The following is a 14,181-nucleotide window of genomic DNA, read 5'->3' as shown; positions in this document are numbered from 1 at the left end:
GTGACCCTTACAAGTAGATGGCCAGGCCTTTCTTCCTGGTGTGCCTTGGCCTGGACCCCCCCACTGGGACCTGTCCACCATGAATCGTCCTGCTGGTATTTGAACATCCACCGTGTCACATGACAACCACTGCAGTACTGCATACTGGGAGGTGGCAAGGGGGCCATAGGCTCTGAAACCCCCAGCAGGGTGAGCTCAGGGTGGTGAGGGCTTGGGAGCTGATCAGAACGTGGTGGAGTCCCTCAGTGCCAGGCCGCCTCGGCTGTGCCTGCCCATCCCCCAGAGGCCAGGGCACCTTCCCAGGTGCAGCAGAGATGACACAGAGTGACTGCTGCGCCCTTCAGGCTGGGGCACTTTTGGGGACTCTGCCAGTTTGCAGCAGATCTCCACTCACTGGGGCTATGGCCCAAGGGCCCAGCCTCTGGTGTCCAGGTTCTGTAGGAAGGACTCAGCTGTTCCCAGACTAGCCTGTCCTGGATGTGACCAGTTCTCAGTCCTGAGCCTTCCCCTGCAGAAGTGGGGTAGCTGTGATTCCACGTGCGTGTTGGGTAATGTTGGTTTGTGTGCTGTGTATACAGTGTGGGTGCTGTGTGTACACGTCCGTGTGGAGTAGCGGTGATTCCTCTGTGGGGGTGCTGAGTGTGCATGCACTTGTGTACGTGTGTATGTGCGTGCATGTGTGTGTGTGTGAACCTGTGTGTAATATCTATAAAGAGAACCCTGGAGACCACCACGTGGTTCCCGAAAGCTATACTGGCACTGGGCAGCAGATTGTGCCCCAAAGGTCTTCAGAGCTGAGTTTAAGGTGACCCCTGCCAGAGGCTGTTGGGTCGGGTGTCTGGTGTTTGAGGAGAGGCCCAGGCTGGCCTCAGTTAGGTGAAGGTCCCGGGCGTACTTTGTACCTGTCCTTTGGTCCCCATTTGTCCCCACGTCTGGGCTTGTGGCAGGATACTGCCCCTCCTCCAGCCACCATTGGTCAGAGATGTTGGACGCCCCTGGTCAGCAGCATGGAGACGCTGCCCGTTTCCCAGAGAGACCGTCTGGTTGCCCAGCAGTAGGGCTGTGTTGACCTACTCAGCTGCCTGCCCACCCTGGGGCTTGAGGCTGGGCTGAGGGCGGCTGAGGGCTGGGTTAACCCTAGTGGCCAGTGGGCTAACCTGGGAGTTCAGTGTCTACACTGGGGACCTGGGAGCTGGGCCAAGGCTGATGGAGCTGAGTTGGAAGTCCAGGGTCTGGGTTGAGGATCTGGAGGCTGGGCTGACTCCTGCTTTCTGAGCACAGCTGCCATTCAGACTGCAGAAGACCTGGTGGCAGTACCATTAGCCTCACTGTGAAAACTCAGGTGCAGTGTAGTGGGTCTCCGGCCTCTGAAGGGAATGGCCCTCACCCAGTTCAGGAAGTTTCCCCCTGGGAGAGAAATGTCATGGGCGTCTCTCACCCCAGAATGTGCTGCTGAAGTTGGCCAGGGCCTTGCTGGCGGGTGAATGCAGCGTCCAACTCTGTGGAAGCATCTCCCACCTCCCATCTCCACTGTGACTGCTGGTGACAGGGGCCCCATTTCAGCGGCTGCCAGAGGGGTCTTCTCCGGTCTGCTGAAACCCGTCTTACCTGGCTGCACTCCTGCCCGTGAGCCTGGTGAACGGCCCCAGGGGTGGACGGACCAGACCGCGTTCCCTCATGGGTATCAGCTGCTGGCCTTCTCCCCTGCCCACCTCCCCTGTGCTTTGTCTTTGCTCCACATAGTCTTGGCTACATCTGGGGCAGAAGCAGCCCTGGGAGGCTGGGGCCCTGGAGACCACTGCCCAGTTAGTGAAGAAAGACAGCAAGTGCCCATCCACACAGCTCCCCCTGGCCTCAGCTGCTGTTCCAGGGCTGATGAAAATTTTTTAAAAGTATCTGTTGTTGTTGTTGTTATGTACCATCCAGTGGGAACTGACCATAGCTGACCCACCAGCGGGTTTCCAGAGGCAGTTAATCGCATAGGAGGAGACTGCCCATCCTTCTCCTGTGGACAGGCTGGTGGCTTTAAACTGCATGCCTTTGGGATTGCAGCCCGATTTCTTACTTCTAGGTCCTCAGAGCTCCCTAAATGCACCTGTTAGTAACTAATTATGCCAGTGGGCTTTGAGTGGGTCGGAGATCGTGAAGGCGGCACGGGACAGGATCAGAACAACATGAGTAACCAGAAGTCAGTGTGTGACTCTGTGAAGCCTTGCACGTAGACTGAGAACCAACCTCTCATTTCCAGGTATATCGTTTACATCAGGCTCATTGAAATCCGTGGGGAGATCGACCAGTGTTGTGTTTGGTTTCCCCTGAGTGTTTCATTATGGAAAGTTTCAGACATGCCGGAAGTGAGAGAACAGGGCGAGGGGTCTCCGTGCACTTGCTGACAGTCTCAGCTTCTGTTTCCCTGTCACCTTCCCTCAGCTCTTTGCTGCAGAGCCAAGTCCTGCTCACCCTCCAGCAGGTGGAAAGCACTTACTCCTGTGGTGCAGCTGGTGGATCTGAAGCGCTCACCTTTGGGTTGGCCGTGCAGCTCCTCAGCCAGTAGGAGCCCCACTCTCCCCTTCTCAGTTCTGGGAATGGGAGCCTGGCTGGCCAGCTAGCTGCCGCTCTGCAGGGCCCCCAGCAGGTGGCGCTGTGGCCATGCCAGCAGCTCCCCTCTGCAGACCTGTTCCCACCAGAGCAGTAACTGGACAGCCTCCTTCCCTGCCTGCCTGGGCTCCTGTGGTCCACTGGGAGCTCTGGGGCGGCCCTGGGGAGCAGGGGGACCAAGGCACAGGCCAGGGCTATCTGGTGGGCCCCTGTGGTCCCTCTGACATCGTCTGCCTCCCAGGTGGACATGATCAGCCAGTGCACGTCCGATGCCCATGCCCTGGTGGGCTTGGTGGGGCCCTGCGGTGCTGGCCCCTGGGAAAGGCTGGCAGAGCAGATTGCCTCAGTTTCCTGGACTGTGAGGCAAATCTGATACCTGCCATGGGAATGGTTATCACGGTTAGAGATGATGTGGGTGCAGCAGTGAAGATCTTCGCTTTTCATTCCTGAGCCCTGGTGGTGGTGTGGGTTAAGTGTTGGGCTGATAGCTGAAAGGTGTGTGTTCAGTCCACATGCTGTTAGCTGAACAATGTGGTGGTCTCCTCTCATTAAGATGGGCAGCCGTGGAAGCCGTGGGGGGCCGCTGAGCTGGAACCAATGGCAGTGGGCTTGAATTCATTGTCTCTTGTTAATTGGAAGGGCCCCTGGTGGCACGGTGGTTAAGGGCCCACTTTCTGTGCAGGAGGACGAGGCCGTCTGCGTGTGGAGAGGTGTGGAACCCTAGCAGCCCTGCGGGGCAGGCTGCCCTGTCTGCCAGGCGTGCCGTGGGTCGGCCGTGCGGAAGGGCGGATGAGTTTTCAGGATTAATGGTGTGTAAAGTACAGCATTTTCGGTCCCTGCAGCCCTTTCATCATCATGTCATTAACTGTTACCTGTGTTTGGTTTGTTGTGGTGACAGACCAACCAGTGTCCTCCCGTGACAATGTGTTAACTAGGGTTCCTCAGTTACATTGTTGTCCTCACTCACGGTGACCCCATGTGACAGGAGCACTGCCCACTAGGGTGTCCAGCCCGTCATCATTTCAGGAGCAGGTGGCCTGGCCTCCTCCCTCTGCTGGGAGGTGTGAACTGCCAGCCTTTGCCCAGCCAAGCACTTAACCAGGGGTCAAGGGTTTGTGCCCTGCAGTCCGGGCAGTCGAATGCTGCCCATTACAGCGTCATGGCCCTGGCGAGGTCCTGCTGGACACAGGGTCTAGGACAGCCTCCACGCTCGCATCTTTCACGTCCGTCCATGTCTTTGCTCTTTCAAGGTTCAGGCTGAGGTTCCTGGCTTCTGGTAGCATCCAGAGGGGCCCTCTTGGTGCTGGGCTGCTGACTCAGAGGTCAGTGGCTTGAACCTGCCAGTGGTTTGAGAGATGAGGTGCTCTGTTTTGGGAAAGATGTCCTAGAACCCGACGGGGCAGGTCTGCTCTGCCCTACAGGGTCACTGGGTCAGGATCAGCTTGATGGCCATGGCGTTGGGGTGGCCTCTCGTCTCCTCTCAGCTTCGCTTGGCCCCCTGTGCCCTGCCCTCCTCGGCCCCTCGGTCCGCCACACTCCAGCCAGCTTGTGGAGGGCAGGCAGTGCTTCTGACTGTCCCCCTCTTGCTTCTGCTGTGGAAGTGGATGTCCGCATCCCTGGTGTTGCAATGACCGCCTCCTCCAGGGATGCCGAGTGGCCACAGCTGGCCATCTGTGCACACTGGGCAGGGCTTGCTCTGTCTGCTTCATTTCCTGCCCCTCCCCAAACCCTGAGTCATCCCAGCCCAGGCTGAGCCACGCAGTCGTTGTCCATTAACACTGACACACGGACAGTGGGGCCTGGTCAGTGGTGGGTGGAGCAGGCCACATGGCACTCAGTCTTGGGACCGCCTTTCCCTCAGCTCCCTCCCAGCGTCCACGGAGCCAGGCTGCTGCCCTCTGTCCCCTTCAGCTGCCTGAGCTGAGGGCCCCTCTGGTGGGAATTTTGGGTTTCCCTCTCCTTGCTTGATTCCTCCACTCCCAGCCTGGCCTTGTGGCATCACACAGGTTCACATTTATTTCTCAAAGTGACACTTGACACTCTGGGCCCCATAGCGCCCTGCCAAGGTCAAACCTGTCTTCCTGGCCACCTCCCACGGCCACGCCCCTCCGTGATTTCTCTGTCCATTAGTTCCCACGGCCACGCCCCATTTCCTTGAACATCAGTTCACATGGCCACACCCCCCTGATTTCCCTGTTTGTTCATTCCCACGGCCATGCCCCCATTTCCTTGTCCATCAGGTCACATGGCCATGCCCCCATGATTTCCCTGTCCATCAGGTCACATGGCCACGGGTTTCCCTGTGCATTAATTTCGGCAGCTACACCCATTCCCTAAGCTCACTGGCCCATCAGTTCCCACAACCGCACCCCCCCTCCCCCAATTTCCCTGTCCATTAATTTTCACAGCCACACCCCTTCCTTTCCCTCACTGGCCCATCAGCTGCCACAACCACAGCACTGCCCAGGGCCTCCCCCGCCACACGGAGTCACCAGACCCGCTCACCTCACCTTCTGACACCCCATGGCAGCCAGGCCACACCCACCGTCCCAGAGCTTTGCTCCCTCTTTGCTGGAGGAGACTCCCAGTAAGAGGACAGAACAGAGGCAAAACCCCTCAAACGACAGGGCTAACAGACAAACCCAAGGCCCGTCCGTGTCCTGGAACAGACGCCTTGGTTCTTGAGGTCCTGAGAGGCAGGTCCCTCCACCACACTGGGCATGTGCCTTGGGGTGGGCCCCCCACGATGCCCTCTTGTCACATGCCACAGCCTCACAGGGGGAGCAGAGCCAAGGGGTGCGCAGACCCCAGCTTGCTGCTCCACTCTCACAGTGAGGGCTGGTGCTGGGATACGGTGTACATACCGGGTACAAGGTACTGGGTACAGGGTACTGGGTACAGGATACAGGGTAGAAGGTACTGGGTACAGGGGACAGGGTGCTGGATAAAGGGTACAGGGTACTGGATACAGGGGACAGAGGACAGGATACTGGATACAGGGTACAGGGTACGATGTACAGGGTACTGGATACAGGGTACAGTGTACTGGATACAGAGTACAAGGTATAGGACACAGGGTACAACGTACTGGATACAGGACACAGGGTACAGGATCCTGGTGGCGGAATCCTCAGGTCACTAAGCAACTGCAGCACTCCTGCATCCCAGCAGTTGACCTCCTCACGACTCGGGAACGTCCCTTGACTGGTGAAGGGAGCTGCCCTCAGAGTCCACACAGCCTTGATCACACAGCCTCCCCTGCTGGGCAAACCTGGCGTGGTCCAGGCCCTGGGACACAAGAATGGATCCATGTGGCCACCCCTTGGGGACACCTGTAAGGACTCTACATCTTCTGGTCACTCACCCCCGAGGCCCGAGGCCTTCCTTCGCCAGGCCTGACCTCCCCATGACTAGCTTCGTGAAGGTTCCCTCAGGCACACCCGCAAGTGTGACCCTGCTGGCCTTTTCCGTGATGGTGGGAATTGGCCCCCTCCCCAGAGCCCCTTCCCAGACCAGTGGTGAGTGAGACCCCTCAAGGTTGACTGCCTCCCTAAGGAGCACTCAGGACAGCAAAGCTGCGCTTAGTCAAGTCCTCATGGCCCAAGCCAGCTGGACCTGAGTCCATCTGTGCCCTGATCTGGGGACCCGTGTGCATCTAAGCAGGGTGGTAGCCTCCCTGGCGAGGACCCTAGTGCTGACCAGGGGACCTGGCAAACCCTGAAACCTGGAACTGTGACTTCTCTGAGGCCCAAAAAACAGCAGTCAGTGGGTGCCCCAGGCCAGGACCCCCACAGCCCTGGGACACTGCCTCTGCCAGGCTTCACACCAGGGAGCCGTCGGTTCAGAAACTCAGCCATGCACTAGGTCTAGTGATTCCACATGCCTCTTCTTAACTGCAAGATGCAAAGCACAGAGCACTAAGATCATGGGAAGTAGGGTCCATGGGGTAGAGGAGATGTGGCTGTGGGAACTGATGGACCAGTGCGGTCATGGAAGGGACATGGCTATGGGAGCCAGTGAACAGGGCAGTCTTGGGAGATACTCCTTCCTGGGCATGGATTACTTCCCAGCTGGTGGCCCTGCCACTGTCTGCCACTGTTGGCCACGCTCCCCTCTATCAGATGGCTCTGGGTGGTCTGACTGGAGCTAGGCGTCCCTGGTCACATCCAGGACACTCTGGGGGTGTAGGGAGACATCTTTGGTCTGTACCCAGTACCTCAAGAGGGCTCCCAGGCCAGGCTGGGGTTTGAACATGCCCAAGCTCTGCTGACACCTTCCTGTTTGGCGTGGACTGGTCAGTGTGCCCTTTTGTCACCCCTCACCCGTCGTGTGGGGCCTCCGTCTCCCACGACAAGACAAGACTTTAAATGTTGAAGCTACAGAAGGAAACTCTGGAGGAGAAACAACTCCAGGAAATTTCTAGAAAAACAAACACAGCTGCAGCACTTGAAGCATCTGCTTGGTTCTCCAGTGCTGGTGTGACGGAAGCACCGCGAGTGGGTGGCTTTGCAGGCACATCTGTCTCTCGGTTAGAGGGCGACGTCCGCAGTCAGGGTGCTGGCTCCAGGGGAGGCTCTGTTGGTCCTGGCGGAACATCCCGTCTGCCCAGCTTCTGCCTCCTGGTTCCTTGGAGATCACCACGAGGCCTGGCATCAGCCTTACCCAGTCTCCTCTGCTCACCGCTTTCATTTCTTCTATATCTCAGAAGAGATGGACTCCAGAGACACCGTCCGCTAATCGTGCTTTATTAACATAACAAAGACGAACCGTTCTCAAACGACATCATAACCACAGGCACAGAGGTCAGGATTTACAGCTCACATTGGAGGGGGACATCCTTTATAGCTGTGAGGCGGGAGGAGGCTGTTATCTCCGCGGGCAGGCTTCCCCAGGAAGGCCAGGCCGCCGTCGTGAACATGGACGCACCGGAGTGCCCAGGTGCCTGCGGCTGTAAATCAGGATGGAGGAAGCGGCCCGGGCTGCCGGTGGCCTCGCGCTGCCCGGGCGGCAGTTAGCAGCCCAGCGTCTCGCCTCCTCCCCACCCGGGGTCTGTTTCATCACCCTCCCCCCGGTTATCTCAGTGTCGAGTCTGTCGGTACGTGTACCATGAGGCTGTGCTGTGTTTCACAGGCAGATCTCTCACCCACTTTAGGGCTGTGCTATCGTGTCGAGTCCATTCATGTCACTGTTCATGTGACGGCTTATGGCTGCCCCGTAGGCCATAATCTTCATGGGAGCCCATGGTTGGGTCTTTCTCTGAGAAGCCAGTGGGTGGATTTGAACAGCCAACCTGTCTGTTAGCAGCTGAGTACTTAATCAGTGCACCACCAGGCTTTAAGACTGAAATGGAAGAAGCAGGCTGTTCCGGAGTGAGCTACATTTCTCAAGCAGGGCGTGTTGTCAAGATTAAATGTGAGACCATGCTGGACTGCTGACGGAGTCCGTTGTCCCCTCCAGGGGACTCAGGTGGGCTACTCCGACCCCTTCAAGATTCCTAGCCCTAGAGACCTGAGAGGGGGCTCCGTGGGGGAACCAGCTCCCAGGCAGGTCTGTGGTTGTAAACTCAGTTAGAATGGGTTGTCTCTGCATGTTAATAAAGCAGGATTAAGGTGGGATACAGTTTCAGTCAGTCTGCGGAGATAACCAGCAGAGTGAGGGTCGAGCAGCCAGCGGAGATGGGGAGATAGACACGCCAGGCTCCACGGAGACCAGCCAGGGGTGGAGTCGCAGACAAGACATCGTCCCCCAGAGCTGAGGGCGGCAGGAAGCTTTCCACGAGCTCCATGGTTCCGTGGCATTGAGGGGGCCACCGTACGGACAGTCCTGCCTGGCCTCTGCCGTCCTCACCATTGTCACGCTTGTGCCCACTGTAGTGGCCACTACGTTGGTCCACGCCTTGAGGGTCTTCCTCTTGACTGGGAGCGTGGTCCCTCCTGGTAACTTGTCCACCATGCATGAGGTGCTATCTCCCCAGCCCAGGAGCCTCTCTTCCCCAGGACAGGCTTGCCTGCCCTCCTGAGGCCCGTGGTGTGTGTGCAGGGTGCTTCCTCAGCACCCCGTTCAAAGGGCCAGTTCCTTGGTCATTCTTATGTATTGTCCCACTTCACATGCATATGAAAAAGCATCCCCCACCGTGGTGACTGAAGCTGCTGTGGCTTGAGTGAGACGCGTGAGGACACCCTTGTTCTTTGACACTTGAAAAAGATCATTTACGGCACATCCGCCCGATGCCGTGTGCCGTTTGATTTCTTGGCTCTGGCTCATGTGGACCTCAACAGAGATCCAAATAAAATGAAACCCTTGACAGTTCACGTTTCTCAGTGTGTCTCGGTGTTTCCTGCTTGGAGAAGTGAGGATTTTTGTTTGCTTTCTGTGCTGTGAGGGTCATTAGAGGTTCAAGTTTTCATTTCCTATGAAGTGTCATCTGCATACCACACTCTGTCCCTCCAGTCTTAACGCTGAGTTCTTTGTGTGGTTCGGCTTCTTGGAATTCAGCCTTCTACCCTCTTCGAAGAACTCTGGTGGGTAAAGAGTTGTGCTGCCAACTCAAAGGCTGGCAGTTCAAATCCATCAGCTGCTCCATGGGAGAAAGATGGGCAGTCTCGTCCTGTGCAGTTTACAGCCTCTGAAAACCTGCTGGAGGGTGAGCTGTGGGTCACTTCTGACTCAGCAGCTCATGACAGCCTGTGAAACACACTGTGGAAAACAGATTCTTGTGTAAAGGGTCTCCCTTGTGTTTTCTGATACGGCAGCGCTAGAGAACTGAGACAAGAAAAAGTTGTCCCATTCCTGGGCAGCTGCCGCTGCTGCTCCTACGTGGTTCGTGGACGGTGACTGGGCCGTACGTGTTTGTGTGCTGGAACCTTGGTGGTGCCAGGGGTTAGTGCTGGGCTGCTAACTCTGCAGTCAGTGGTTCAAATCCCACCAGCCCCTCCATTGCGGGAAGGTGACACAGTCAGTTTCCGTGGAGGTCACAGTGTTGGAAACCCCACGGGTGGGTCTACTCCATCCTGCAGGTCACTCAGGCAAAACTGGGTCCACGGTGGTGCGTTTGTGTTCACTGGAGATTAGAGATGAGCGTGTCCCCCACGCGGTGGTCTGCGCTCTGCCCCCCGTCCCACTCCCTGACTAGCCCCTGTCTCCTGGTGTAGCACGGATCTGCCCGATGCCAGTCAACCCACCCGCTTCCTCGGAGGTGCCGAGTGTCCTGTTTACAGAGCCTGCGGGTGGGTGTTCGTTATTTCTTGCAATTCCCCCTCAGTGTACTGCTCTGGCTGGTTTTGAATTATTGTCAGAAAAATGTTATTTGTATGTAGTATTAGTGATGCTGTTTGCTAACTTCCCCATCCTCCTGGATCGCCTTTCTTTGGAATGGGCATGAATATGGATCTCTTCTGTCTGTTGACCAGTTGTATTCATTCAGACTTCCCAGACACTTGTAGAAACTGGTAAGAGGTATGTTAGCAGAAAGACCCTCCAATTGGAGGTGCTTGGAGATTTGGTGGATCAGAAGTCAGTCCAAGGGCCCCTGTGGTACAGCCAGGGGTGGGAGAGAGCAGTCAGCTCCCTGCCTCTCCCAGGGGACTTTGTCGCCCCTCAGTGCTGCGCCCTGGCCACCTGGCCAGCCCCTGGTAGGCGGGACACATTCTTTGCTTCTGGCAGGAATAATCCTGGCTTCCCGTCTTGACAGCTTCTCTCCCAGCGCTGGGGTGGCAGGAGCATGGCTGGAAGGGGTGTAGGGGGCCCTGGCACGCCCTGCACTCAACAGATCCTATTTCAAGTCAGTGGAGGGGGAGGGCGCACAGGCCCAGGCTCGCCCACCGGGCTCCGGTCTTCCCACAGATGCAGAGGAGGGCTGCAGAACTGGAAGTGTTTCCTCGGCATCTCTGCGGCCAGCACACCAGGTTGCTGGAAGCCTGTCCACATGTGCAGTGGGGTGCTAACTCCTGCCCTCCGTCGGCTGGCTGCAGGTGCTACTGGAGCACCCCCACCCAGCGAGTCCCAGATCGCCGTCCTCTCGTCCCTTCTCCGCAAGGCGGGGAGATGTGTCTCCTTACGTGGCATTGAGTCAGTTCCAACCCACAACAGCCTGGAGCACAGAGGAGGCTCCGCCAGGTCCACACTGTCCACATGGTCTCTGCCAGGCACGGGCCCACATTGTGGCCCTGGCTTAGCCCATGGCATGGAGGGCCTTCCTCTCCTGCTGCCCCTCGCCTCTGCCATGCTGCTGCCTTTGCCCCAGATCTTTCCCTTGCTATGACCCACCTCAGGTGCTGGGTGACAGCTGCGTTTTCCGTGCTTGGTCTAAGGCGTGCTTGGTGTAAGGCCTGCTTGGTGTAAGGCCTGCTTGGTCTAAGGCGTGCTTGGTCTAAGGCATGCTTTGCCTGCCCTTCCTTTAAGATTGCTGTGATTGTGCATTTTTTTCACCAGCACCGTAATTCAGAGGCATCGGCTCTTCCCCGGCCCTCCTCATCCTCTGTCCTGCTTCCGCTCGAGGGAGATGCTCTGGTCCCTGTGCCGGGCACCCCCTCTCCTGGAGGGAAGCTGAGGCTCACCTAGCATCCCGAGACCTCTGACTCCAGGGGGGCTTCCTCTGTCCACCCTTCACCTCGAGTTCATGGTCATTGCTGACTGATGGCAGCCCTGTGTATGCTCTTTTGTTCCTTAGTTGTTAACCTGTTGGTGTAATTTGAGTGAAAGTTTACAGAACAAATTGGTTTTCTGTACGTTAACTCACTTTGAGTCAGGACGTGGGCTGCAGTCCTCACATTGGAGCTTTGCTTCTCCCACTTCCTCCCTGCGTTTCCCGTTTCCACTCATCCTCTTTTCCTGGCCCTTCCTGCCTCCTCTGCTTGGTCCAGGCCCTGTTGTTCCCATACGGCTGGTTGTTTGAAGGCATCACCCCTCCGTCTGCGGCTTTGAGCAGCAGGCCTCCCTGTAGATGGGCACGCACTGCCCCGGGGTTAGGTGTAGGTCTTCACCTCTTTGACTGAGGGGCATCAGAAGGTGGATGTGGAGTGCCCATCTGAGCTGCGGTCAGCTCTGGCCCAGCGCCCTTCCGAACAGGCCAGGGTGTGGGGCTGTAACCTTATTATGCCTCAGCTCCTGGGGCGTGAAGGGACAGAGTGGCCATTGCATGGTCGTGAAGATGACAGGCTGCCCCGGCAGACACACTGGGGCTCGATCTCCTGCGACTCCCGCCCCCACGTGGAGAGTGCGCTGACAAGACCTAGGCGCGTGCTCTGAAGTTCCTCCTCAGCTGACACTGGGGCTGGAACGTGCCGGAACGTGCCACGCGGTGGCCACTGTGCCAGTTACTGTTCAGTGCTGTCAGCTCCGTTCTGAGCCATAGCCACTCCATGTCCAGCAGAAGGAAATGTCCTGTCCGGCACTATCCCCTCAGTGGTAGAGGTTCTGTGAAGGAGGAAAGACCCAACAAGATGGGTCAGACATGGGCCTGCCCTCACAGCGCCACGTCAGCACCTCATCCTGGGGGCTTGCGAGGGGCCCACCTGTCACTAGTGTCCTCTCGCTGTCTCTGGGGTCAGGCCGGCCCTGGGGGTCATTCCAGTGGGAGTTGTGATGGGTACCAGTGCCGCCCCCACTCCCGGCTCCTGCCAGGTCAGGCTGCTTATCAGGCTTGTGGGATTCCCTGAAGGTCCCTGGGCATCAATGCCCTGGCCAGTCTGCTGATGGTGTCTTGGGGTCTCCTGTTTCCTGAAATCCCCTGGACATCCCTGCACTGGCTAGTCCGCTGATGGTGTCTCTGGTTCAGTTTCCAGGCAGAGCGGCCGGCACTTAATGTGGTCATCTTCCCCCTGCTCCACGAGGGCCTCACTGACGTCATCCGGGATGTCCCCCTGGTGCACCTGGACGAGGTCACCTTGTTCAAGAGCAGAGTGGCTGAGGAGCCCCCCAACCTCTGGTGGTGAGCAGCCCCCAAGGACTGCCCCTGCCCCGGCCTCTGCCTGCCGCCGCCACAAGGAAGGACCGAGAACCTGCTGGACTCCAGGACCCTGCGCACCCAAAGGAAGACCACCCCCTGCACCACCCTCCCCCTCTGCTGCCCTCAGGTGCCAGGGCTCCTGCCGCCTCCTCCCTGGGGACGCTGCAGTGACACTAGAGGGTTTCTGCTCCGAGGCGATGGGGAGTGTGGTGAAGAAGGGATGAGTGTGAGGGCAGCAGGCAGGCCCCCGAGGTCATGAACTGAGACCTGTGTCGGTGGATTGGGGACTTTGTGGGGCTCTGACGGAGACCCCGAGGAGCCGTGTGGCTGAATCCCACCCCTATCCTCACAGTCCTTGTCACCAGCGTCCTGGTCCCAGGAGGCCACACTGACCCATGCTAGAGGTCTGGCCCCTTGAGCTCTTCCTGGTGGGGCTCAGGCAGGTGTCACGCTGACGTCCCCAAGGCCTAGGCTGTGCGCTGTGATGGGGTGAGCTGCACCAGCTCTGGGAGGCAGATCCGGGCAGTCAGGCCAGTGCCTGTGACAGGTCATCCCTGAGGCTGGACACAGGGACCTGCAGGCCCTCCTCGGGGCTGTGCAGCCTGAGCTGGGCCTGCTTCTTACCAGGAGGCCTCCTTGCCCGCTGCCAGGCGGTCCGGCTGTTCTAAACGTGTGTGTTCATGTGAGCAGGAGGCGTGCACACGACATGCATGTACTCGTGCACATGTGTGAGCACACGCGTATTAAAGTCCAGGACGAACACTAGGCCTGACCAGGGCAAGGTCCCTGTCCTGTCTCCTCCTCCAGCATTTTAAACCACCTGCCCACTAACTCCACGGCCAGTCTCCAGCTTGCTGTCCAGGCCTGACCCCTGCTGGCCTGGGCTCTGAGATCCACTGTGGGGGCTTAGGTGCAGTGTCAGGCAGGGTCCCCCATCCCTAGCAGGACTGCCTGCACCACCTGCCTACTCCAGTCCCAGGGGCTGACCTGCCCTGGTGGTGCTGGAACCCAGAGCCTGGCTGCCACCTGCCCCAGGACCTCCAGACCCTGCCGCTGGCTTCTGTGCTCCTTGGGCAGGTGGCCGTGGTCTGAGTGTCCCTATGCTGGGGATAGGGCACACTGTGCCTGCAGCTTCTGCTCTGCGGGGGGAGATGAGCCTCTGGAGTCTTGATGGACGAGGCTGCAGGGTCCAGCTCGGGGACCCGTGGTCCCTGTGTGCCTGGCTGCCCCAGTGGTCTGCACGGCTGCTGATGGGATGCCTGCCCCCACCTGCAGGGCCACGTGCATCCTGACGGCTCACATGGAGAGGTTCTGTGCCCCTCACCCTGCTTTTCTCACTGTGCGTGAGGTGACTGCCTCCTCCCTGAGCACAGGCTGCTCCCAGGCCTGTCCAGAGAGGAGTCTGATGCGCCGAGGGACATGTGGCCTCCCTCCAGCTGCAGGACAGGCTGCCCAGGCCCAAGGGTGGCAGAGCCATGGGGCCTGCTGGGCCTCCAACCCCCTTCTGGACTTTTCTTTCCAACCTTGAGTGAGGAAGGTGGTTGGGATGGGCCTGGCTGCCTATACTCAGAGTCGAATGACCTCCACATCCTGACGTGGGGGGGGGGCAGGGTGCTGCAGACCCTGGCCCATGTCCC

The 14,181-nt window shown here is 58.5% G+C and overlaps 1 protein-coding gene across 1 annotated transcript in view; it reads left to right on the top strand.

Moving 5' to 3' along the window:
• Nucleotides 1-12,530, top strand: part of FBXL18 (F-box and leucine-rich repeat protein 18) — a 29,381-nt gene extending 16,851 nt beyond the window's left edge. Inside the window, exon 4 of the mRNA XM_006889618.1 lies at nt 12,374-12,530. Coding sequence (XP_006889680.1) covers nt 12,374-12,530 — 157 coding nt within the window. The remainder of the gene's footprint in view (nt 1-12,373) is intronic.
• The last annotated feature ends 1,651 nt before the right edge of the window (nt 12,531-14,181 follow it).

The sequence above is a fragment of the Elephantulus edwardii genome, unplaced genomic scaffold (genome assembly GCF_000299155.1).
Source record: "Elephantulus edwardii isolate Elephantulus edwardi_28Jun2011 unplaced genomic scaffold, EleEdw1.0 scaffold00080, whole genome shotgun sequence".
NCBI lineage: Eukaryota > Metazoa > Chordata > Mammalia > Macroscelidea > Macroscelididae > Elephantulus > Elephantulus edwardii.
Note: the sequence above shows the minus strand (reverse complement) of the source record. Positions and strands in the feature narration are given on the sequence as shown.